We start from the raw sequence: 26491 nt of genomic DNA, 5'->3' as shown, positions 1-26491 counted from the left end.
CTTCCTAATCTTAGGCAAACCACCACCTGGGGTTGGGGCGGAAAGGAACGGGCCTCCCCCGAGCTCTTTATCTGGCCTTGCCAGGGCAAACACTCTCCGCGCCGCAGCCCAGGCCCACCCCTCGGCTCCACGGGGGCGGGGCGGCTCGAGGGGGCGTGGCGGCGCGGAGGGGCGTGGCGACGCGGAGGGGCGTGGCGGCTCGAGGGGGCGTGGCGACGCGGAGGGGCGTGGCGGCGCGGAGGGGCGTGGCGGCGCGGGGGCGTGGCGGCGCGGGGGCGTGGCGGCGCGGGGGCGTGGCGGCGCGGGGGCGTGGCGGCGCGGGGGCGTGGCGGCGCGGGGGCGTGGCGGCGCGGGGGCGTGGCGGCGCGGGGGCGTGGCGGCGCGGGGGCGTGGCGGCGCGGGGGCGTGGCGGCGCGGGGGCGTGGCGGCGCGGGGGGCGTGGCGGCGCGGGGGCGTGGCTCCGGCCCGCGGGACGCCTGGAGCGGACGGAGCGAGGCCGGGCGGGGCTTGGCGGTCCTGCGGGCGGCGCGGGGCAGCGGCGGGCAGCAGCGGCCCTGGGGGCGGCCGGGCCTCCGGAGCAGGTCCCGGGCTGCCATGGCCGCCGCCGGCTTGCGGGCCTTCGCGACGAGGGGGCCGGGCTGGCGCTGGCGCGGCCGGGGGGCGCCGCTGTCGGCGGGCGTCTGCAGCAGGTCGGAGCCCGGGGCGCGACCCACCAGCGCACGGCAGCGGGACGGCATCAGGTCAGCGGCGGGGCCGCGGGCGCCCTGGGCCGAGCGGGGCAGCTCCCGGGGGGTGGGGGGGGACCCGGGCGGAGGCCGGCGGGGGCCCGGCCAGGGCTCCTCTCCGCCCTCGCGGACCCGCTTGTCGGTCCCGGCCGCATCCCGCCCGCGGCCCGGGGTTGCCTGCCGCATTCCGGCCCCTGCAGGACACGGAGGCTCTCGAGTGCGACGCGTCCGAAGGCGCAGCGCCGCCCCGGGAGCCCCAGGCCGCGGAGCAGCCGTCGTGCGCTCAGCCTGGGCGGCCGGGCAGGCGCCTCCCCGCGGCCTCCGAGGAGGGCTCTGGGCCTCCCGCCTGTGGGCCCGGTTGCCAGGCCAGGTCCTCAGCCGAGCTGCTCCTTGGCCCTCCCCCAGAAGTGCCCGAGTCGGCGCAGGTCAACATGCAGGATGAAGGACACATTGTACTGAGCTCTGCCCTTTGGCGCAACAAGCCTAAAACCCTTAAATCAAAAAACAAACAAAAAAGCCCAGTGCACAAACTCGAATTGCAAGACGAGGTAGCAAAGGCTGAAGGACCCCTAGCCCCATGCGGGCCTCACCCTGTTGTTGCCGGGCCAGGGCCAGGGTGCAAAGACAGTCCTACCTAGAATGCTAAGTATTTAAAAGTTACGAATCAAACCAACAGCTATTATGTTTTCTTTTCTTATCCTGCCAAGTGTACCTTCCCAAGACCTGGAAGAGCATGTTTGAATTTATAATCCTGAGGCTCCTAGGAGTTCCCCCAAAGCAGTGAAGAGCCAGCTCCTGGCCTGCAACTTTTTTCTTTTCTTCTCACCCTATGCTCACCCCTTCTCGCCTCACCACCCTTCCTTCCTGCTGCTTTGCCAGGGACTTAGCACACAGGTCTGCAGACACCCCATCCAGCATGCCTATGTTCTCTCTATCCCCTCCCCACCTAGAAACAATTGCTCTTGGCCACCCCATGGGCTTAAAGATGCCCCCTGCAAAGCCAGAGAATTTCAGAGTCTCAGGTAACTGCAACAGGGTTTAGAAGGGGGTGGTGATTTCCAGGTGGGCACATCATACTATTCAAGTGGACTCCTTGCTCACCTGGCAGCGCACAGCTGGAAGAGGGCCAGAGCAGCGTCCTCGAAAGTGCAGGGCCCAGGTAGGGGTCCTTCTTCCCATTTTCAAGGGCAGTTCTGCATCTGCAAATCTGGTTCCATCTGGTCAGAACTCTGACTTCTGGCCTGGCAGCCAGTTGATCAAACAAAGAAGGTCTGGTTGAGTTCTCTGGGTCTAAACATGAATCAGAGAGGGAGACCATGGGAAGAATCCATCCATCATAAACGCTCGCAATCAGTACGTAGGAACCTCCAAGTCCATCACTAAATCAGTCGTATGTTAGGCGTTAAGTAGGTGAGCTTGAACGACTCTTTTCGAAGAGTTGGCATCCCTCTGTTCCTCTCAGCAATAATGCTGGTATGGAGTGAAGAGCAGCCAGGAATTGGGTACTGTGCTGTCACTGTCCAGTCGCTACCCCTAACCCTTCCAAAGCCCGCGAGGTAGGGGACATTGTCCCCATCCCACAGTGAGGAAGCAAGTTCAGAGCCATGGCAGCCGGCTGAAGGCCACACAGCCGGTAGGAAAGAAAGCCAGGAGGCAGGAGAAGATCGGTCTGCCTCCAAAATGGTTTCCACTCCGTGATACAGCTCAGTGTACTCACCAATGAGATTTAAAAGAAGTGGCAAAAAAAACTAGATGAGGTGAAAATTTAGTGATGAACTAGTGGAATTGGCTGTGAGAAATCAAAATGCTATTTGGGGTCATTAATTTGGTCAGCAGGTGTCTATTGAGTGTCTCCTCTGTGTGTGAGCATGACAGTTCCTCATCTCAGGGACCTTCTGGTGGTTTACAATGATGTGTTGGGCTCCAGGGGGGCATCCCCAGGGTCCATCTCTTGCCTTGCAAACAGAAACATTGCACCTTTTATCACATGCTCTGGTGGTGACCTCACTCTTAGTGATTTCCCTCTTTCAAGTGGTGACATTGCTGTAGCTATAGGTGCAAGGCATCCCATGTTTTGGCCCAAGACAGCCATTGAGGGGCTTCAGACTGGTAAGATCTTTAGGAGGTATCACCAGCCAGGTTTGATGGCCACTTGACCAGGGAAGAAATAGCAGTCTAAGATAGCTTTCAATTTCTGGCTTGAGCAACTGAGTGGTAGCATTAAGATAAAGAGAAGGGGGGGGCAGCTTTGGGAGTTGGGGTGACGTTGCCTTGGAAGAGTATGGAACAAGTGGAGCGCAGTAGGGAGCTATGAGGATCATTTAGGGGTGAGCAGAAGGTGAGGAGCCCCTTGAAGAACTAGAGAAGGACAAGCAGACAGAAGGAGAGCATGATCCAAATGGCCATTGGATTTGGTTCTGGCAGTTGGGAGATTCTCGGCGAGGACAGTTGAAGTGGAGTAGCAGGGAATGAAGGCTGGCTGCACTGGGTTGAGAAGGGAACTTCGCAATTTAGAGCACTGTCAGGGTGTGGAATGCGAGAGCCAAAGCAGGATTAATGGGCCACATGTGAACAGACACCGCCGTGCAGCAAGGGCATTTGGGCACTGGCATCTTTTTTACACAATTTCACCTGAGGCCTTAGAATTTAATTTAAGCATATGTCACTGATGGGATGGCAGCTCTTGGGTTTGCCACAGAAAGCACACTCGTTATCTTTCTGGAAGGTTCATCAGCACTTCTCTTACCGCACCCCCAAAATGTGGGTTTCATAGCCTATCAGCTAGCTACAAGTCATTCTGGCACTTAGGAGGAAACAGGTTTATGAGAAACAAAACGATGACTGTCATAGCCACCTGAAGATGGCAGCAAAGCCGGAATGATGTTCCAAAGAAAATGGTTATTCTTACAGCGCTGAAATAAAGTCAGTCACCAAAGTGGTTTTCCAGAAACCAGTGGCGCAGAAGGCTACCTAAGGATGATCCGGGCCAACACGTAGCAGTAGGAATGTCAGATTCAAAATGAAGAATGAGAAAGGCCGAAAGCATGTAGATGGAGACCCAGGGGAAGCAGATAACCTATAGAACAATAGTCTGGTGTTTGGCTCCCCGCCCATTCCACATACTAGCACAAATAAGACATTTCTGTGTACAGGCAGCCAGGTGACAATACCGGTTATTTTCATGAGCGTGTGGGATACCTTAAAACCTTTGCACGGCAGCTTTGTTGGATGACATGTCCAGAAGGGCCCTCTTGCTCTACGCTTCTGTCCCTCTGTTCTTCACACGCAGCCTGTTCTCTGCATGAATTATTCTGCAGAATTTCAAGATGCCACTACAAAAACCAAAAACGGAAAAATGTTGTCTATATAAGACATATTGGTGTCTATATAAGACGTATTGGTGGCTGTAACTGCGCTGCCTCCTCTGTGGGGTGCATGGGAGGAGATTTGGGGCATGTTTTCATCCTCACCTCCTTCCCTAGCCTTATTCTTTTGAAGAGCAGCAGAAAGAAGTGGAAAGGAGCCACAACGTGGTAGCTTCCTCTGGCTCTGGACGACCCTGTCTTACAAACCTCCCCACCCCTCAGTCCGGGTGTGGTGATTGGGGGCTGTCACCTGCCCTTTCTGGGGAACTGGCAGTCATTGACAGCAAACATGGAGAAAGAGAAAATCAGGGAAAGAGGGAGGAAACCCAGCCCACCTTTCAGATAGTCTCCTTGTTTTTTTTTTTTTTTAATTTTTTTTTTATTTATGATAGGCACACAGTGAGAGAGAGAGACAGAGAGAGGCAGAGACACAGGCAGAGGGAGAAGCAGGCTCCATGCATGGGGAGCCCGACGTGGGATTCGATCCCGGGTCTCCAGGATCGCGCCCTGGGCCAAAGGCAGGCGCTAAACCGCTGCGCCACCCAGGGATCCCTAGTCTCCTTGTTTTGACTCAGCTGTAGCTCCAGATAGTTGGCAGGCCCTCTGAATTGCCTCTGAGCACCTGTAATTCTCTTTTCTGGTGTTTTAAAAATAGGCCCCAGGAATTAACGAGGGTCCTCACTTATTTTGACTCGCGCCCAACCGAGTAATTATAACATGTTCTTCCCAGGAACATTGTCCTAAGTGATCCCAAGAAGAGGAATGCGCTGTCATTAGCAATGCTGAAGTCTCTCCAGACTGACCTTCTTCACGAATCTGAAAGCAAAGATCTCAGAGTCATTATCATTTCAGGTATTCATCTGATGTCCATCCTCAGTGTTCTTGCAGGACCTGGAAGGGGGTTCCCAAAATTCTTTGGTTAGCTGAGGCATTCCCATACTTAACGGGAGAAGTGTTTTTCGAAACTCCTTTACAAGAACCTTTTGAAAAACTCCTGTGTAGTTCACTGTGGAAATTATAAGATTACCGTGCAGTGAGAATAGGTCTTTTTCTTTTTGTCGGATGTGTCAGATACGAAACCTTGCCACCCTTGGCCGTGCTGGCCTTCTTAGCAGAATCAGAGAACTGATTTCTTCATGGGCCTGATAAGATGGGTTTAATCACAAAGGTTTCTGGTAGACTACCTAGTTGGCTAGGACAGGCTGCTGGGGCACTTGATCGGTTTGTTGGTTTTTGTTTTTTTCTAAGATTTATTTATTTATTCATGAGAGACACACAGAGAGAGGCAGAGACACAGGCAGAGGGAGAAGCAGGCTCCCTGCGGGGATCCCAGTCCTGCACTCGATCCCAGAACCCCGGGAGCAAGCCCTGAGCCGGAGGCAGACGCTCAACCACTGAGACCTCCAGGTGCCCCCAGTTGGTTTGTGTTCTTACTAAGCTTTCAACTGAGATCTGTGGTCTTCTTCAATGGTGCCAGACAGCATGCTATATTTTGCTCATTTCTTTCCTTGCCCTTTTTCCAGTAAGAATTTTTACCAAATCATCTGGTGATGATGACAATGGTATAAATAATAACAGTGCCAGCATTTTAAAACCACCACAAAAATAAAACAGATGATGTCCTATGATGCAGTTTTTTATTTTTTATTTTTATTTTTTAATTTTATTCATAGAGACACAGAGAGAGAGAGAGAGAGAGGCAGAGACACAGGCAGAAGGAGAAGCAGGCTCCATGCAGGGAGCCCGACATGGGACTCGATCCCAGGTCTCCAGGATGACCCCTCGGGCTGCAGGCAGTGCTAAACCACTGCACCACCAGGGATACCCACATTTTTTTTTTTTTTTAATTAACAATTGGTGTTCTGGAGGCAGATACTCAGAATGTTACCTTCTTGTCTGTGGTTGAATATAAATTTTCAACTTAAAATTTTTTTTAATTTTACTATTATTTTTTAAAGATTTTATTTATTTATTCATGAGAGACACACAGAGAGAGGCAGAGACACAGGCAGAGGGAGAAGCAGGCTCCATGCAGGGAGCCTGACATGGGACTCGATCCCGGGACTCCAGGATCACGCCCTGGGCTGAAAGCAGTCGCTAGACTGCTGAGCCACCGGGACTACCCCATTTTATTTTATTTTATTTTTTTGTGAGAAAGCATGCATGCATACATGAGCACAAGCAGGGGGAGGGGCAGAGAGAGCTAGAATCTCAAGCAGATGCCATGCTTATCATGGAGCCCGATGTGGGGCTCGATCTCATAACCCGAGATCGTGACCTGAGCTGAAATCAAGAGTCAGACGCCTAACCAACTGAGCCACCCTGGTGCCCCCAAATTTTCAACTTTTTATATGGCGAAGGGAAAAGAAATAGAACAAATATTGTCCATATGGGGTGTAACCTGGATACAGTAAGGCAGCGAACTCTGAACCACATGATTTTCTCACTTGTTTACAGGGATTAATATGGTCTGTCCCAACAGCCACAGCAAAAGGAAAATGAGAGGGAGTGTTACCAGCTGATCAGTGCAATTACGTCTGGTTGTTGTTGTTAATAACAACAGTAACAGTAAAAGCACGTCCTCAGATCCCTCGTAAAAATAAGGGGTTCTATTCATACTCTGACCTTCCTGATTCCAGCCTGTGTGGGTGGCTGTTATCTGTGGACCAAAGGACAGGGACACTGTGGGAGGCACAGTGGACTCAATGGGCCCACATGAGTTTACACACTCAGGCCAGACCACGTCCAGAAACAAAAGTGTGAAACCAGAGGGATAACTCTGCAAAGAGTACCTTTGTACGGAGTACAGAGCCTTCTCCTTGTTGGGATTACATGTTCTCGCTGGTTCCACCAAAGACCTTTGAGAACAGATGCCTCACCTTATTTTGTCACCACAAAATACTGCTCGTCCCTTTTCAAGCTAAATGGAATTAATTCTTCTCAAAATTGAGCCATGAACTTTCTCTAAGTGTCCACAGCACCAATACGATTGCTCGCTGAATAAGTGAACATTGAGGCTCTAGCCATTTACATTTCTTTTTTCTTTTCTCAACTGGAAACATTTGCAGCTGAAGGACCTGTATTTTCTTCTGGGCACGATTTAAAGGAACTGACGGATGAGCGAAGCCCAGATTATCATGCCGAAGTATTTCAGACCTGTTCTGAGGTAAGCCAGGATGAGGGTCGACATTGCAAGCCCAAAAATGATAGCTACGTAAAATACTGATTTAGGCTTCCTATTTACAGATAAAGTCTTATCTATGCACCTAGTCACTGCAGACTGGTCATTGGTGCATCCTTCACTCAAGCCACCATTTGATTTTGATTTTTAAGAAATGATCATGGTTTGTGATTGATCTTGTTATACACAAAAGAGGTGCTAATTGTTGCCACCTCCAGGATCAGGGGGTGTGTCTTGGTAGCTGTGTCTTAAGAGGTAAAGGGTGGGAACATATATCTTTAGAGGGGAAGAACCTAAAATTAGTATAGTTTTTTAAAAAAAAATTAGTATAGTTTTTTTTTTAATTTTAAACTAACACAACTCTGTTAATGCGATAGAATATTTGTGAATGGAATAACAATAATGATCTTAAAGATTCTTTCCAAACCGTTCTCCCAGCCAGCCTTTGTAATCACCACCTCCAGGTGGGAAAACTAACCCCTTCACGTTTACTTCTTACTGTCTGGCTCTTTAACTATATGTGAAGGAGAGACATCGCCAGCAGAGAGGAGGAAGAGGAACAAAAAGTGTGTGATGATTATAAATATACTAAGTCACCCCCTGGATAATCAAAAATTAAAGATAGAATACAACTTTATTTTATTTAAAAAAATTATTTATTTATTCATGAGAGACACAGAGAGAGAGGTCGGGACACAGGCAGAGGGAGAAGCAGGCTCCCTGCAGGGAGCCCGACGTGGGACTCGATTGTGGGTCTCTAGGATCACACCCTGGGCTGAAGGCAGACACTCAACTCCTGAGCCACCCAGGCTGCCCAAGATAGAATACAACTATCGCTCATTTCATAACTCTTTATTGAGCACTACTGTATGCATCATACTTGCAAGGCACTCGGAAAAAGACAGGAAAACAGGTTTCCTGCCAAACTGGAAATGTAGGTGAGAAGCAAGACATAAAACAGTTTCAGGGCCACCTCGGTGGTGCAGTCGGTTGAGTGTCCAACTCTTGGTTTCGGCTTAGGTCATGATCTCAGGGTCGAGCCCTATGTCGGGCTCCATGCAGAACATGGAGGTGGAGGTTGGCTTGAGATTCTCTCTCTCCTCCCTCAACACCTCCCACTTGTGTGCTCTCTCTCTCTCTCAAATAAATAAATAAATCTTAAAAAAAAAAAAAGACATAAAATAGTTTCATACCTGAAAACTTAAACCTAACTTTTCATTCATTCATTGACTTGCTCATTTATTTAGCCATTCATGATTCAACAATATTGAATGATACCTTCTACATAGACTAGAGGGAGGGAAGCACCAGAGAGGCTGACGGGAAGGTGACTAAGACACCCTCCTGACCACTGTTTGTTTCCCTTGCCCTGCTAAAATGCCATAAGGAGATCCAAGTATAGTTTTCTCATCTCATGGAGGGACAAGCCAGAAAAGCAATCGACTTGAGGCTTCATGAGAGGCAGAAGCAAGCAAGAGCTGAGGCTTAGGTCTTTTGTTTCACGTTAATGATGTTTATGTAACATTCTGCTCTTGCATCTGCCATGGCATGGCACTTTGAAAGGTTTTTTTCCTACAAATATCCAGTATGTTTGGCTAAAACAGAAAATTATCGAAGAGAACCACTAGAGCCCTTCCATCCTCCCTAAAGAGCCTGCTTTTATCACTGTGCTGTGGTGTCTTCATGAACCGAGGTCTAAACAGGTTAGCAAAAGGGCTACAGGGGAGCCAGAGCTTCTTCAGAGGATAAAGGCCAGATTTCATGGAAACTTGCAACCCATGGATGCCTCAGGCTCCCTGAAAAAGACAGTGCATAAACAGGACCTTGTCCCAACACAGGGAGGTAGGAGTGAAAGTGTATTTATTTCCTTAATGCTTTTTCTAAGGAAATCACATTGTCCTGGATAAAAATGAACATCATTAACTTGTGCAAGATTTCAATTTCCAAATGTAATCAACAGACAGACTGGCACAGAATGAGCTAGATATTTCACTGTTGGGTTCACGCATGAGAAAATTTGACTTTAGAGAGGAAAACAGAGAATCACGAATTGGCTTAGCATCTAAACTGTAGCAGATTCCTTACAGACCATGAGTACCACCTGCTAGTTAATTATTTACAGATCAGGAATAGGGTAAATTGAGAATGAGAAGAAAGACTTGGCTATGGGAGAGCAAAAGTAACCCTTTGTGGAGCTGATTTGACAGATTTCACTGGAGACCTACCCTTGGTGTCTCTTCTTTTGTCCTGTTGAAGTTTGAGGGTGGAAACCCCAGTCCAGAAAGAGACTCTTCTCTTTCTCCTCACCCCCACCACTGAAATGGCCATGGGACAAGGCCTCTCACAGAGCTCTCGATAATGCTGTTGAGTGAGGCTAAGGTTTATGTCACGTTTTGAAGCAGGCAGAGTCCTGGAAAAATATTTAGTTCAAGAAGGTAAACTAGGACGGATAATGACTTCTTAACTACCAAAGGACTGATTGCCCCTGCTGATTTATTATCTAGCTTGCCCTTGTCTTTCCTGAATTGCTTTCTAACTTTATTTAAAATACATTTTGGGGGTGGCGTGGTTGGTTGGGTGTCCGACTCTTGCTTTCTGCTGGGGTCATGATCTCAGGGTTGAGGGGTCAAGCACCACATAAGGCTCCTCACTCTGTGGGGAGTCTGCTGAAGATTCTCTCTCCCTCACCCCCAGTGGTGTGCGCATGCATTCTCCCTGTCTCAATTTTTTTTAAATCCTTAAAATAAAACAAAACAAAAAAAACAGGGGCACCTGGGTGACTCAGTCAGTTAAGCATCTCCCTTCAGCTCAGGTCATGATCCCAGAGTCCCAGGATCAAACCCTGCATCGGGCTCCCTGAGGTCTCAAATAAATTTTTAAATCTTAAAAAACAAACAAACAAACAAACAAAACAGGGACACCTGGGTGACTCAGTTAAGTATCTCCCTTCAGCTCAGGTCATGATCCCAGAGTCCCAGGATCAAGCCTCGCATCGGGCTCCCTGCTCAGTGGGAAGTCTGCTTCTCTCTCTCCCTCTCCCCCTGCTTGTTCTATAAATAAATAAACAAACAAACAAACAATCTTTTAAAAAATATTTAAAAATAAGATACGTGCTAGGGTGCCTGGCTGGCTCAGTCAGTAGAGCATGTGACTCTTGATCTCAGGATCATGGGTGCAAGCTCTATGTTGGGTGTGGAGCCTACTAAAAAAAAAAAAAAAAAAAAAAAAGGTTACTTAAAATACATTTTAATTATACAAATAATAGGCACCTATTATGGAAAACTGAAAATCTAGAAAAACAGAAGGAAGGAAAATAAACTGCTGGCACTAGACTATCATCATACCATCCAGAGAGAATGCTAATATTTAGTATATTTCTTTCAAATCTTGTCCCATATGGACCTATTTGTCTGAATAATCATACGTAGATGCAATTCAATTATACTGTATAATTGTATAACAGGATTATAACACTGAATGCTTACCACATGCCAGGTAATGTTTTGAATACCTTAGACATATATAATTCTCATGTCCTATATGGTTGGTACTATTATCATGCCCATTATTATACCCAGATGTGAAGAGTGAGGGTTAGGCAGTGGGTAAGTGGCAGACTGGGCATCAGACCCCAGGAGCCTGGCCCCAGCCCACTACACAAGGCCCAGACCACCACCACACCGCACTGATATGTCTTGTGGAAAATCTCATAGTGAGAACACACCATTCCATTAAATGGACAGTTAGTTTACATAACCATTTTTCATAATTTATTTTTATGTATTTACATTACTTATTAGTTTTTCACTATTATAAAATAATTTTTTGACCAGACAGCTTTTTACCCTATCTCAGGATTATTCTTTAGAAGTAATCCCTAGAGGGGATCCCTGGGTGGCTCAGTGGTTTAGCGCCTGCCTTCAGCCCAGGACGTGATCCTGGAGACCCGGGATCGAGTCCCACATTGGGCTCCCTGCATGGAGCCTGTTTCTCCCTCTCTCTGTGTCTCTGCCTCTTTCTCTCTGTGTCTCTCATGAATAAATCTTAAAAAAAAAAAAAAAAGTAATCCCTAGATGAAACATATGAATATTTTTAATATTGTTGGAAGCTACTCTAAGTATTTTCTCGCCACATTATATAGAATCCTAGTGCTTTGTACATAGATGGCGCACGGGAGACACAGACTGTTCAATGCTAATCACGGCCAAATGACTTTTCATAAGGAACCAGCTCATTAGGTGACAGATGACACTCAGCCAAAAAAATCTTTCTTTGCTGCAAGACGTTAGAAGTTCCTGAGCGTTTTTCTCCTTGCTGTTGCAGGTCACTGAGAATTAGCTCACCTCACCCTCACCTAGAGTACTTAACCCCCCCTAAATCCAGGAGCCGTTTGGGGTGTGGGTATATTTATATGTATTCTTCCGAGAGGATTATGAACATTTATTAGATTCTCACAGGTGACTCCCCTAAAGAAAGTCTAGAACCACTACTATAGAATAGGATATCGGATCCCTCAATATATAATTAATTATTTTATAATAAAACCGACAAATATAAAATATTTATGGATGCAAAAGGCTGAGTTCCTTGGGCAAAATCTTCAAATCAATGAAGGCCATGTTTTTCGGAGTTGCCACTATGGGAAACAAGCCCAGATGTAGGAGTTCCTTGCCACCTGCCCTCCTTCCCTACCAGGGTGCAAAGTTCAACTCTTTCTACATAGAAGTTACCATAGCAACACAATCTGTTTAGAGCAGCATGAAAAAATGGAGAAATAAACCAAGTTATTTCCTAAGCTGCAAAAGTAAGTTAAGGTTCTGGAGATTTAATGGGGTGGGGGCAGGTAGGGGTCCTATGAGCGAGCTTTCAAGCTGTTTTGGGGATTGTATTTATTCTGATGACAGCAGGGTGGCCTCCACCGTTGTAATAGACTTGGGAGAGTGTTCATGGCCATCCAGCTCCTTTTCCACCTTCGTTTTTCAAGGAAGTGCCAAATACTGGTTTCAGACTCCCAGCAGGCACAGGCCCCCAGAGATCACAGGCAGCTCTGTGCTTCGGTGGGGCTGCTGGGGAAGCAGGCAGAGGGGACCAGGGGACCGTGGCCTCACAGAGGTCCTGCCAGCCTGGAAGGACCGGGGCTATGCAGTCAGCCAGATGCAGGTTCACACCCCTCCGCCTCTGCTTGCGGATCCCGCCACCTGGGCGAGTTACTTCCCCACCCTGAGCTTTCATGTCCTGGGTGTAACGGAGGCTTCCCTCCTGCCGTGGGTCTCAGGAAGACCCAACAGTCCAGTCTGGCTCACAGTTGCTATTTAATGCCCAGTCAGTTCTCCTTAGGCCTCCTTTCACCTTTTTTCAAGAATCTGATACAGTGATGCGCAGCGTAAGGGTGAAGTCACATAAATGATACGTGTTGATGTCACCTTTCACTCTTGGATGGAAACGAAGTGGTGTGCTTGCCCCTCCAGGTCATGATGCTGATCCAGAACCACCCGGTCCCCATCATCGCCATGGTGAACGGCTTGGCCACCGCTGCCGGCTGTCAGCTGGTCGCCAGCTGTGACATTGCCGTGGCAAGCGACAAGTCCTCTTTTGCCACTCCGGGTGTGAACATCGGGCTCTTCTGCTCCACGCCTGGGGTGGCCTTGGGGAGAGCGGTACCGAGAAAGGTAATTGAACTCCAGTTGTGCACGGGATGACGGGTTCCAGAATTTGCTTGTTACAAGCACTGTTCGAATCAGGACATCCTGCCTGAGGCGTAGTTGGCTGGATGTGCCACCATGGCCCTTCTCATGTGTGGGGGGCGGGAAGGGCCAGGTGCCTGCTCCTCCGAAGCTTCTACCGTGGGATTGTCTGTCACTCCCCGCATTTCCCTCTTGCCTCTCCCTCAGTACAACTAGTTAGGTCTCCTACTTGTTTTGTTTTCATAAAGGCACACGTTCTTGTAATCTTACTGGCAAGACAGTTGAAACTCAGTTTGATTGTACCATCAGGTGGCCCCACGAGATACAATAGCATGGTGACCTGTGCCCGTATCAAGAGGCCAGGACACTCGTGTCACTGGCTTATTGTTTGCCAGCAACCTGTCTTGTTCCAGAGAGGATTGTAAAGAGCTGATACACTGAGTGCGCCAGGTGTACAGTGGTTACATTTTAGGAGCAGGACCAGCCTGTGCTTTGTTTATAGGATCTGCCCCAGAAGGAGCCATATTACAAAAGGTATTTTGTTGTCACCAACCACAGTGAAGTCCATTTCTTCACCAAACTTTCTTCCTTCCTGTTACATCATAAAATAATATTTACTAAACATCTCTTAAGTATAAACTAGGAGTTTCCTTGTTCTAGAAGAAAAAAAGTCCTCATTCTCAACTGGAAATGTGTTTTCAAAAAGGGAAGGGGAACAAAGCTGTGTACCATTGCATGTGGGGGATCTAAACTGCTTTCTAGAGTTTATTATCCATTTTAGCATCAACTATAAAAATTAGCAGTTGCCCATGTACCTGAGGCACAAAAGAAATGAGACCCAAGGGAAATCCGGCTGCAGGATCAAGAAGTTTAGGGAAGCACTCCTTTCTTTTCCGGTGCCTTCTTGTTAGTGTTTGCAGAAATGTGTATTTGTGAGGAAGGTCTGGAGACAGAGGCCTGTGAGTCTCAGGCACACTGGCTGACAGTGGGCAGAGGTGAGCTGCCAGACAATTGCTTGCTCCAAGGTTTGCAGACTAAGGGGGTTTTATCCTGTCAGGATACACGTTCACCTTAACTGTATATACGGTAATTCAGTAAATGCTTCCTAAACCCAGGCTTTGTGCCAGTACCTAAAGTTGAGGAGCATTTCAAGTAATTGCCAGAGCTCATTAATAAACTACCTTACAATTGTGCAAACAAAATCTCTCTCGCATAGTATAAGGCAGTTGTCCTGGTTACCCTATGTGCAGCTGTTCATTTTCTTTAATGCCTGATATTCTGGAAGGTTCCACAAGTAAGGTATTTAAATCTTTGTATCAGCCCTGCTGTCACAATAGGAATCCATTCTTTCTTAACACAAACTATTCCAATCAAGTCTTCCAGCTGAGTCCTAGAATTGCAAACATTGTATCACATTTGTTGAGTTTCAAATTTGTTTTTGAGAAAAGGGCAAAAAAAAAGAAAAAAATGACAAATAGAGGCCTTAGGTTTCCCGGAAGTCCTGTGCTCAGAACCACCTTGCATAACTGCCCAGCATGACCGATGACGGGGCAGGACGTGGCAAGAACCAAAGTAGCTTTTGTCCTCTGCAGACAGTTTTGGCAAGGACCAGGCCTGCCTGGAAAATAAGGGCAGAGTCTCCAATACCGTCCAACTCAGCTCCCTCCTCTGTGCTCCTTGTGATCTGATCCCCTGGGTTTCATCCTACTTAGCAGTCTGAAAGTAGTGGAGAGCTGTCAATAGATGTCCTTGCCCATCGGGTTCATTACTGCATGGAGGCATGAAGCGGATACACGGGTTGGGGTCAACACTGATGATCTGAGATCCCCATACCGATAAGGGGAATTCAGTAGGAAGGAATGTCTGTCAGAACTTAGGGCCTTCGCCAGGTTGCAGGAGCTGCAGGGCTCACCTGTGTGGCCCCTGTTGGAGGCAACAAAGAATTCATCAAAATCTAATCCTAACCACAAATACCCCTCCCTGGCATCATTGCTTGATTGCAGCCCTATGAACACACCCACTCGCTGGCCACAGGGCCCCGGGGGGCGGTGGGCACACACCCCCCCCCCCATGCTTATCCACAGGGAAGCAAGCAGGTGCTTCTGCAAACAGCCTGGCCGGGCAGCCCTACCCTCCGGGCCTCGGCCGCAGCCACGTGTGTGGGCCACCAGTGCCCTCTGCTGGTCCCCGGAGTCGGAGGGCTAGAGGGCTGCGGCTCTTTCTGGGGGCAGAAAGGATGGGGTGCAGCCCTTGTGTTCAAGCCACACCCAGCAGGGCAGGAACAATTCACATTTGTGTGTGTGTGTGTGTGTGTGTGTGTGTTTTAAGATATTATTTATTCATGAGAGACACAGAAAGAGGCAGAGACACAGGCAGAGGGAGAAGCAGGCTCCATGCAGGGAGCCTGACATGGGACTTGATCCTGGGTCTCCAGGATCACACCCTGGGCCGAAGGCGGTGCTAAACCACTGAGCCACCAGGGCTGCCCAGTTCTCCACATTTGGAAAGCATTTTTCTCCTCAGGCACAAGTAAAATAATGCACCTTCGCTGCATCCTATAAACAACCTGCCTCGTTCAGGCACGGGGGGCCAGTGCCTCAAGCAGTTGGTGTCACAGGGGAGCCTGTGAAGGATGCGAACCCCCCCTTCCCGGCCCATCATCTCTCTGTGGTGGGGACGTTTGCTTCCACTGCTTTGCCCGCGGTAACTTTGTGTATCCGTGGAATCCGATTTCCTCGCAGGCCAATTAGAACAGAGTGGAACTTCCAAGCTGGAAAGAGGGTTAGAGCCTTGCTGCCACCAGAGAGCCTGAGAAATGCAGGGTCCCAGGCCCCCCGGACCCACCACATCAGAGTCTGCACTTTGATGAGATTTGCACAGCCACCAGCCTCGGCACCTTGGAGAACATGCAGTTCAACGCCCCACTTTACAAGAGGGCCTGGGGGCGGGGGGGGGGGGTGAATCAGGGCCTTACCTTGTGTCTCCCAGCAACGAGGCTAGCCCCTCGGGGAGTTTCCTTCCTTCCCGAGCTGTTCCTGCATCTCTAGCCAAGATGCTGAGCCACTACCAGCTGGTTCTTGTCATAGATGTGACTCGAGGGCCCCCAAAGACCCCAGTGCTATATAGAGTCACCCCCTTTCAGGGCTGTGGTACCTCAAAGCCAATAAGAGATCCATACCCGGGGACCCTTTCCTCCCTACTCCTGTCTAGTCAGATGCATCCATCTTTCACAAGAAGGAAGCTTGCCTTCCTCAGCCAGCCACCTATTCTCTTGACTTCCTTGCTTTCAAAAACTGGGGCGCCTGGGTGGCTCAGTCAGTTGAGCATCTGCCTTTGGCTCAGGTCATCATCTTGGGGTCCTGGGATCGAGTCCCACATTGGGCTCCCCACAGGGAGCATGCTTCTCCCTCTGCCTGTGTCTCTCATGAATAAATAAATAAAATCTTAGGGAAAAAAAATACAGAAGGAAGGGTCAGAAGGCTGGGCTTGAGGACTTGTGCCATCATGGGGACAAGTGGACTGGCAGTTAGGGGCAAGTATGCTGGGCCCCAGCTTCCCCTCTGCAAAGTTAGGGGATGGACTACATCCCAGCATTATCCAGTTTGGGGAATGTAATGACTTTGCATTGGGGGCAGCAGGTACGTGATGCCTGTGGGCAGCTCCAGAGACCACATGTTAGTTACTGACCAGGAATAGTATCCTCAGTCCAAAGCAGGTTTGAAGGCCCTGATTGAACACAGGGCTAATAACCAGGTCCTACTGATGAAGGTCTGGTAAGACCCCACTGAAGACACCTGGTGGGCCACATGTGCTTCTCTGCCTGAGAAGCACATGTCAGCGGGGACCCAGGTGAAAGCAGGCTTCACTGCACCTTCCAGCCTTTCTTTTCCTCCATTCACGCGGGTGCCTCCCAAGAAATCCCCGTGGGCCACACCGGCCTGCCCTGCTACTGTCTGGTGGGTGTGAGAACTGCAGTATTGGCTCGGGGGGGACATCCGGCAGTGTCTGGAGACTTTGGTGACAGTCACCGCTGTTGGGGCGGGACGTGGAAGTACTGGCACCTGGCAGATGGAGACCAGGGAGGCTGATAAACATTCTACAATGCACTGGACAATCCCACACTGCAAAATATTATCTGGCCCAAAATACACAACGGCACCAAGGTTGAGAAGCCTCGCCAGTAGCACTATCTAGATGTTCAGGACTCCCCAATTTATGTCTCACGCTAGTCCCATTATCTGTTACTGCCCAGCGAACCACCCATAACTTAGTGGCTCAAAGCAACAACCGTGATTTGTTGAGCTCAGGAAGCTGCAATGCGGACGGGGCCCAGTGAGGAGGCTGGTCTCTGCTCTGCCACGTGTGTGGCCTCAGCTGGGGGGGACTGGAGGTGGGGGAGCGACAGCGGGGGGGCGGTCGTCTGAGCACTCCAATGACACACCTGCGTGTCTGGCTGTGAGGCAGCCTCTTGGCAGGGACCCCAGCTGGGCTGGTCACTGGGACGCTTAGCACAGCCTGTCCCATGCCTTGGACCTCCCCGCACTCGGCAGCCTGGGTCCAAGGCTGAGCGGCCCAAGCAGAGGAGCCAGGCCGGAGCTGTCACCACCTCGCCCAAGCCTCTAGAGAACGGGAGCATCCCTTCTGCTGCACCGTCTGCTTTCGCTCTCCCTCCCTCAAATGACTCATCGATAAGTGTTCAGTAAGCTGCCCACTGGATGCAAGGTGCCCCTCTGGTGCTGATGGCACAAAAACAGTGAAAAACAAAAATCTCTGACTTGGTGGAGTTTACCTTCTAGCAAAGGAGATAATACAGTAAACAAGATAAATGTGCCCAATATATAGTGTGTTCATGGGCGCCTGGGTGGCTCAGTTGGTTAAGCATCTGCCTTCGGCTCAGGTCATGATCCCAGGGTCCCGGGATCGAGCCCCGTGTCGGGCTCCCTACTCAGCAGGGAGTCTGCTTCCCCCTCTGCCCCTCACCCTGCTCATGCGTGTGCTCACTCTCACTCTCTCACTCAAGTAAATCTTAAAAATACATATATATACAGTGTGTTAAATGGCAGAAGCACAAAGGATGAAGGTATAGCCAGAAAGGGGGACAGTGCTGGGGTTTATGTTGCAGATTGAACAGAGTGGCCATGGCGGAGCTTGTGGACAGGATGACAGGGGAGCTGAGACCTGTAGTCATGAGGACGCTTGGGGACGGAGCACGGCAGGTCGGGGAACGGCCGGTTCAAGCACCATGAGTGACAGCAGGCCTGGCATGTCCGAGGAACCGCAGAAGGGTGCCCCCCTGCCTGCGTCTTCCACGTGCAGCAGGAACCCCTCTTTTTATTTATTATTTTTTTAAAGATTTTATTTATTTACTCATGAGAGACACAGAGAGAGGCAGAGACACAGGCAGAGGGAGAAGCAGGCTCCATGCAGGGAGCCCGACGTGGGACTCAATCCCGGGACCCCAGGATCAGGCCCTGGGCTGAAGGCGGCGCTAAACTACTGAGCCGCCAGGGCTGCCCGGAACCCCTCTTTTTAAATCACGAATTTAAATCTCGAGAGGTGGGGCTTGGGAGAATTACAGAATCAAGGCACCGTCCGCCGCAGGCTATGGAATAGAGCAAAGCACAGAGCGTGGGGCACCTGCACCTGTCGTTCTGCAGGCCTGGAACACGGGGTGCGACAGGAGCCGTAGGAGGGAGGCAGCATCCTCGGCGACTTACCCGTTGGTTAGTGACATCGTGCAAGGCCCCTGCGTCTGGTCCCCGCAAGGCATCTCCTTTCAACCCCTCCTCCTCTGGCTTTGGGAGGCTGCCCTCTCAATCAGGCTCAGGTGGTGGCATCTGTGAACATTTCCTTCTGGAAAGCAGCCACTGCATTGGTCTGTGGCAGGCCTGGGGCTCGCTGGTGCGACGGTTTCGCTCCCCCCACCCCCATCAGATGTGGCTCCTGTCCCATGCCTGGGGAGCTCCTGGCTTGGCGGGGGCTGGGAGATCAGCTCTGGGGAAGGAGCAGGAGAGCATGGATACTCAGGCCCCTTCCTGGGCACTTGTACTGTCCTTGCTCCTGGAAGGTCCCAACCCTGTCCTGGAGGAGTCTGGGTGTGTGGCAGGCCTGACGGATGGCATGTTACTTGAGGAAGCAGAGAACTGGGCTGAGGTTATAGGGAAATGAGCTGGGTAGGAGGGAAGGCAGGGCGTGGCGAGCAGGGGCTCACAGGAGGGTACCTCAGTGACACACGTTTCTTCCCTCAGGTTGCCCTGGAAATGCTCTTCACTGGGGAGCCCATCTCTGCCCAGGAGGCCCTGCTCCACGGGCTGCTCAGCAAAGTGGTGCCAGCAGAGCAGCTGGAGGAAGAGACCATGAGAATCGCACGCAAGATCGCCTCCTTGAGCCGTCGTGTGGTGTCTCTGGGCAAGGCCGCCTTCTACAGGCAGCTGCCCCAGGACCTTAGGACGGCCTACCACCTCACCTCCCAGACCATGGTGGACAACGTGGCCCTGCAGGATGGGCAGGAGGGAATCAAGGCCTTCATCCAGAAGAGAAAGCCCATCTGGTCGCAGTGAGTGGCCTCATCAGAGGAGGGGAGGGCGAGTGAGCCGCCACCCCAGCTTCCAAGGCCCAGACACTGCTGCTGCCTCGAGACTGTCTCGGGGCGGCCGGCGTCCCACAGAACTAGTGGTTTCCATGCACATGGGCCGTCGGAAAAGCTGTGATCCCACGGGGGCAGGGGGAGCTGGAGAATCCAATGCTGGCTAGCTGCGCTGGGAGGCCTGGTCCTCCATCCGCTCCTCCAAAGGCCTTGAGGGAGGGATCGCCTGACCTGGGAGACGGTGGGGATACCACACAAGCTCTGCCTTCACAAGTGTCCCCAGAGGTGCCCAGGGGCGGCCACATGTTTCAGATCTCCCCAAGATGTTCTCTGCGCTGAAAATCTTCTCGATTCTATTTCTCAATAGAAATGGCCTTGGACTAATCTGGTGTGATTTTTTTTTTTTAAGATAAAAGATTTAGAGGGACTGGTAATGTTATTCTTTCCCCAACCAGACAGCAAGCTGTCCGAGGGGGGAAAAAAAATCATTGAACTCCTTGTGTGCCTGTATGCATGGGCGTACACCAGGGGCCCGAGGTTCCTGTGATGAACGTCCTAGCCTGTCAAAGATCCTGAAACCGGGACCCTGGGCCGGACCTGAGGGAGCGACAGAGAACACCTGTTCTGCCCATGAAACACCACCGGCTCTGGACCCGTTTCCAAGCTCTGCTCAGCCTTGGACAGGCTGTACAAACCAGCCCCGGGCACTTGAGCTCCCCAGCTGAGCAGATGCGTGGATTAGGGCTGAAACCTGTTCCTCTCTGGCTTCTGGTCGAGCATGGCCCAGGGCACGTTCTAAATCCCTCGTCCTCGAGCTTTCCCATAGGGCTTACTGTTTCTTAAAGCCAATTTCTCTTCCTCAGAGTAGAATGTGGCCATAAATGTGGTCAGTACCAAGACTGAAACAGAAAAGCATGTGGCTCTACCCCGTGGTCCTCATCGGGGGCTCGCACACGCCGCAATGGATGTCCCCCAGTGTTTCCATAGGTTTCTGTTGAGATTGACAATTTTTTGCTTGGCCTGAGTTTAGAAAGGTTTTTTGTTTTTGTTTTTTTGTTTTTTTTTAAAAAAGAGCGTTTTCTTGGAAGGAAGAGCTTGTGCTAAGATGCTCATCGTGTGCAGAGGTCATCAGAGCTACCATTTACCAGACACCTGCCAGGTGCCCTCTGTGCATTCTCATTTCATCCTCAGCAGACTCAGTGGAGCAGGTGCTACCATTGTCCCCATCTTACAGATGAGTCGCTGAGGCCCACTTTTGTCCTAGGTCAAACAGCTGACACTGGGTGGAGTGAGGGCTCCAAGCACTGTGTGCCTGAAAAAAGCCACAGACACACTTGCCCCTGGCCACACAGCCTCGTGGGAGAGCCTGGGCTGGTGGGACACCAGCCCTGGGCAGTGACTTCCCTGCTCCGCGGCAGCTTCCAGGATGAAGGAACGGACCACATGCTCCATGCCACAGAACTCAGCGAGGGCCAGCGGATTGGAGTACTGGCCGGCCACGAGTGGAGTTTTTACCACGAAGCTAATAACAGGCTGGCTGAAGTTTAGACTAGACTGTGAAGGACTGCCTGGGCTGCCACGGTCTGCCCCAGGATGCTGCTGCTCGTGGGGCTCCTGCTGAACCTTCCCACCCCAGCGGCCCGCCGTGGAAGTGCCTACTGGACAGATGACACACGAGCGGCAGAGGGTGAGAAAGTGACAAAGCCTTCTCACACACACGTGTGGCAAATGAGAATCAAAAGTTACTTCTCCGTTTCTGTGCAAGCATGCATTGTACCCGGAAACCGTGAAATCCTCGGGGCTCTGGGCCAGCTTCCCAGCCCGAGGTGCACTCAGGGACCACCTATAAATCTTAATCCTTGGCTGTGGAGAAGACAATCCAGGAGGAAGATCTGCCCCCCGCCCTCATATAATTCATCCTCAGGCAAATATAAATTCCGGGTTCATTTGCATCCCTGCTCCCCTCCATCGAGACACCGAATGAAATTTTTCTGATAACCACACACGATGATTCCTTTTGGAAAGTCTAGTATATTTGTCTTTCCCTCTGTACAAATTACTTCGCAGGGAGCTTTGCTGAGCTTGGCCCAGCGGACTGCAGCCCCGCAAGGCAGGTGCCGGGGTGACAGTGGACCAGGGACCCCTCCTGCTCGCTCTGCGTGAGAGGCCATCCCAAAGGCTAGAGCCCTGCAGGATGCAAACAAATGGAGTGATGCCAACCCCCCGACTAGCTTTACACCAGTGAATTTGGGGTGGTGGCCACCCAGGAACCAGTGCTGATTTACGGAGCCGATTCCTGCCAGGAGCCCTGTGAGTTAGCTCTTACTCCCGCCCTGGGTAGGAGACCCAGAGAAGTGAAGGCATGGGCTGCCGTCAAGCCTGTATCTGGGTTCAGACCTGTAGGCCCCCGCAGTCTGTGCTCCTGACCACCACACGATATTCCTCCCAAAAGCTTGCTGTTCCCGCCTGGGGAGACCATGCATGTGCTCAAGGGGAACCAATCAGAAACTCCTCCTCCTGGGCGCCTGGGTGGCTCAGTCGGTTGAGTGTGTGCCTTCAGCTCAGGTCATGATCCTGGAGTCCCGGGATCGAGGCCCACATCGGGTTCAGCATGGCGTGGGGGTGGTGTCTGCTTCTCCCTCTCCACTGCCCCCCTCGTGCTCTCTCACTCTGTCTTTCTCAAATAAATTATCTTAAAGGAAAAAAAAAGAAATGCCACAGCCAAGGGCGGCACGGTTTTGCTTACCGCAGGAGATTGGGGGAAAGCAGGGACCTGAACACCAAGAACGCCGCCTTCTGCTTCCAGGTTGCAGGTGATACAACTCCTTTCACCGCCCAGCTGCTCCATCTTTTTTTTTTTTTTTTTTGGTCAGTTTTTTCTTTTTACTGGTTTATAATAATCTTAAAAACCCCATCACACCCCATAAACCACCACAGGTGAGAAGATGAGGGAGATGGAGAATGAATGCTACAGTATGTGGACAGCATAGGGAATCCAGGTATTCCCTAGGGGCAGTGTGGGATGGAGGCAGGGAGTGTGGACAGGAGGCCCTGGCTTGGACCCTTATTGCTGGTTGGGGACTGGCTGGCAGAGAAGGGAGAGGGGCTCAGGGTGAACTAGGAAACATCTCACACCAAAGGCAAGGGCAGTTGGGGGGAAGTAAATGGAGGGGGGGGTCACAGTACATTTTCCATGCAGACTAGGGATGGGAGTGAGAGCTTCAGAAATTTGCACCCCTGCACAGGAAGAGATTTGAGGGTTTAAGGTTTTTGTGGGGTTTTTTTTTCTGATTTCAAGGCAAGATTTACTACTTTACAAACACAAACACAATACTTGGTCTTTTTTTTTATTTTTTTTTAATTTTCTTTTATTTATTTATGATAGTCGTAGTCACAGAGAGAGAGAGAGAGGCAGAGACACAGGCAGAGGGAGAAGCAGGCTCCATGCACCGGGAGCCCGACGTGGGATTCGATCCCGGGTCTCCAGGATCGTGCCCTGGGCCAAAGGCAGGTGCCAAACCGCTGCGCCACCCAGGGATCCCGATACTTGGTCTTAATAGAAAAATGACATCAGGTACACCCAGAATATGTTTAGCATTGGGATAGTTGCCAGTCTGGCACAAAACATACGTTTTTAGGAGCAGGGAGGCATGAAGAGATTTGAGGGTTTGAAGGTTGAGATTTGAGGGTAAAAATGATGCCAGTGGACTCTTCTTGTCCTTAGTGGTGACATTCCAGGCTCTGCAATACTGGGATTTGGGAACTTGCCTCGGAACTTGAAACAGGGCTTTTGCTCAAAGGAAAAGCTTTTTTACAAATGGGGAAGGTGAGCGTTCCACCTGGAGAAGCAGCAACCATCGCAAACAGCTGAGCACGTTTGAGACCGAGGAATCCATCACAGATCCTCCGAGCTTCTGCGGCCACATCTGCACCTTTGGGAGGTGTCCCCTACGAGAAAGCCTGGGCCCGGGGCACATCTCTTTCAAATCTGGCAGTTACCTTCATTTTGTCTAGGCGCATTATTCAGCCAGCAAGCCACCCACTTCCCCACCCACCCCCTTTCCTCTCCTTCCTCTGAGAAGTGCCCCGCACTAAAGAGTAGCATTTCCAGGTGTGGCCCATGGGTGACCTGGATCTTCAAAGGCAGATTCCTGAGCTCCTCACCAGAGCTACTGAATCACAAATTCAGATTTCTGAGGCCCAAAAATATGCATTAAAAAAAAAAAAAAAAAAAAAAGGTTTCCAAGTGACTCTGCTGTGTTCTAAAATGTATGAACACCTGCACTGGGGTGGAAGTGACCCAACCTTGTCCAGCCATATCCGTATTATCCAGTTGAGCCAGCACGGCTTTTACGATGAGGATGTGGGCAGTCACTACTGGCTCGGACAGGAATGTGAGGCTTGAGCTCTTCCAGAAGCCTCGTGCCATCCTCCCCGTGGGCAGATTGAAGGGCCTTCAGAGGCCCCGGGTGCTCGTGCCTCCGGATGCCCCACCCCATCTCACGTGAAACCTCAGAATACACCCATGTTCCACACTGAATGTAATTCTTCTATGTAGGGAAAGGAGCCCAATGATTGGCTTTTTAAATCATTTTTAAATATGTGATTAATTATTATGATTTCTTGGCAATCATCGAGTACTCAGGAGTTAAATTCAACATTATTGCCTTGACGTGTTACAGTTAATAAAATATTAAATTTCAGTCTTGCCAGGGTTTTTCTTTTATATTTCTGAGCCCAGAGTGTATTTTTCAGGTCCCAAAGAGAGGCCCATGGAAAGCTGGCAGGCAGGGTCTGTTGGCTGACATGGCCCCACTATCCCCTCCAGCTCCCTGGTGTAGGGGAGATGGCTGTTCCACAGGGATGGGGTGCGGGGGAAGGGGTTGTGGGCAAATCCAGTGTTACGAGGTCTATGCTCCCAGTGTGGCAATCCTGATAACCTTAGTGATTTTAGAGCAATAGTTCCTTTGGATCATCCTGTCCTGCCCAGGAATGTTTAAGCACAGACTCTGAAACCAGCCTGCCTGTATTTTTTTTTTTTTAAGATTTTATTTATTCATGCAAGACACAGAGAGAGAGAGGCAGAGACACAGGCAGAGGGAGAAGCAGGCTCCATGCAGGGAGCCGATGTGGGACTCGATCCTGGGACCTGGGATCATGCCCTGAACCAAAGGCAGACGCTCAACCGCTGAGCCACCCAGGTGCCCCAAGTGTATTTTTTTTTATGCATTTAAGCAATCTTTCTTTTTTATGTTTTCACTATTTACCTTACCAAAAGAGATAATAATTACCAATTTTAGAAATTTCTAGAAATTTAGAAAAAGAAAAAAATGCATCAGTCAGGGAGGAATGTGACTTAGAATCCAACAAGACTTAAATTTATGTAGTGATTGCTCTGCACCAGGCACCGTTTGCAGCGTTTTGCAGATATTAATATGTTAATCCTCACAAAATCTCTATGAAGTAGGCCTTCTGAATGCCACTATACAGTCAAGAAACCAAAATACGAAGTTCTTAAGTGACTGGCTCCGTATCACACAGCTAGGAAGATGCATCTTTGGTTACGACTTCACTAAGACTGATTAAGGAAATGTAGTCTGAGGATTTCAAAGACCTCTCTGTATCATGTGTCCTGTACCGGGGAAGTGTCTTTTTTTTTTTAATTAATTTATTTTAAAGAGAGAGAAAAAGAGCGCACACCAGTATTCGTGTGTGAGTGGGGGTGGGGGCGGGGTAGGGACAGAGGGACAGGGAGAGAATCTCAAGCAGACTCCCCGCTGAGCATGAAGCCAAGATGTGAGGCCCATCTGAGGACCCTGAGACCATGGCCTGAAATCAAGAGTCAGACACTTAACAGGCTGAGCCCCAGGCACCCCAGTGGAAGCGAGTTTTGAAAGGCAGCGGGTCTAGTTCTGGGGCACGGGTTTGTGGTCACTGCCCACGTGATCCTCCTGCCCCAACTCTTGCTGTTAGGTGACCGCTGCGTTGCATCATGTTGTAGATACTTCTAGTGTGCAGGAAGCACGTTAGGTTATTTCTTTTTCATTCATAGTCTAGTGTCTTGCCCTCCCCGCCCCCCAAGGAAGGTATGAGTTCCTGCAGGAGCAGCCAGTGCTTCCTCAGCTTGTCAATCCTCGGAGGCCAGACACGGCTCAGCACAGAGCAGGCCTTCAGTAAGATCTGCTAGGGCCAGGTAGGCGGCCAGGGCACGGGCTCCATGATGCAGACGGGCTTTTTAAAATTCGCAGTTCACCTTCTCTCAATCAGTCTTGGAAAGTGAAATTGCTGAGCAGAACATGAGTAGGGGTGCCTGGGTGGCTCAGTGGTTGAGCGTCTGCCTTCGGCTCAGGTTGTGACCCCGGGGTCCTGGATTCGAGTTCTGCATCGGGCCCCCTGCAGGGAGCCTGCTTCTCCCTCTGCCTGTGTCTGCCTCTCTCTCTCTCTCTCATGAATGGATAAATAAAATCTTAAAAAAAAAAAAAAGGAACATGAGTTAATTCACTGTTCTCTTTGTAGATCCAGGGAAGCTGGTAAGCATCTCTCTGTAAATATAGGTCAATCTTCAGGAGTCACATTGCTCCACTTAGATGAAATCAGTCCCAGGCGTTCTGGAAAGCCTCTTTTCTTTCTTTAAAGGCAGAGCTGAGGCATGTTTTGGTCTCCAAACACTAACACTTCTGGTGACAAAACACTCTTCACATAGAGGACATATAAAATACATGGTTGAGGGATGCCTGGGTGGCTCAGTGGTTGGGCATCTGTCTTCAGCTCAGGTCATGATCCCCGGGTCCTGGGATCGAGTCCCGCATCGGGCTCCCTGCCTGGAGCCTGGTTCTCCCTCTGCCTGTGTCTCTGCCTCTCTCTCTCTCTGTGTCCCATGAACAAATAAGTATCTTTAAAAAAAATACATGGTTGGTTGGCAAGGGGTGAGGATATCTAATAGATCTGCA

The 26491-nt window shown here is 50.4% G+C and overlaps 1 protein-coding gene across 1 annotated transcript; it reads left to right on the top strand.

The window, feature by feature from the left end:
* Nucleotides 1–524: 524 nt before the first annotated feature.
* Nucleotides 525–19925, top strand: ECHDC3 (enoyl-CoA hydratase domain containing 3). The gene is made up of 5 exons (XM_038530138.1): nucleotides 525–740; nucleotides 4821–4942; nucleotides 7159–7256; nucleotides 12740–12940; nucleotides 19204–19925. Exons 1-5 carry the CDS (start codon nucleotides 595–597, stop codon nucleotides 19513–19515), a joined length of 879 nt encoding a protein of 292 aa, XP_038386066.1. The 5' UTR covers nucleotides 525–594; the 3' UTR covers nucleotides 19516–19925.
* The last annotated feature ends 6566 nt before the right edge of the window (nucleotides 19926–26491 follow it).

Source organism: Canis lupus, chromosome 2, assembly GCF_011100685.1.
Source record: "Canis lupus familiaris isolate Mischka breed German Shepherd chromosome 2, alternate assembly UU_Cfam_GSD_1.0, whole genome shotgun sequence".
Classification (NCBI taxonomy): Eukaryota; Metazoa; Chordata; class Mammalia; order Carnivora; family Canidae; genus Canis; species Canis lupus.
This window is presented reverse-complemented; position numbering and strand designations above follow the sequence as displayed.

Excerpts from the sequence above, each read along its gene's own strand:
- ECHDC3 (XM_038530138.1), top strand. The coding sequence starts at position 595 with ATGGCCGCCGCCGGCTTGCGGGCCTTCGCGACGAGGGGGCCGGGCTGG. Across the intron at positions 4,943-7,158 it reads CAGAGTCATTATCATTTCAG|CTGAAGGACCTGTATTTTCT; the intron begins GTATTCATCTGA and ends AAACATTTGCAG. Across the intron at positions 7,257-12,739 it reads TATTTCAGACCTGTTCTGAG|GTCATGATGCTGATCCAGAA; the intron begins GTAAGCCAGGAT and ends TTGCCCCTCCAG.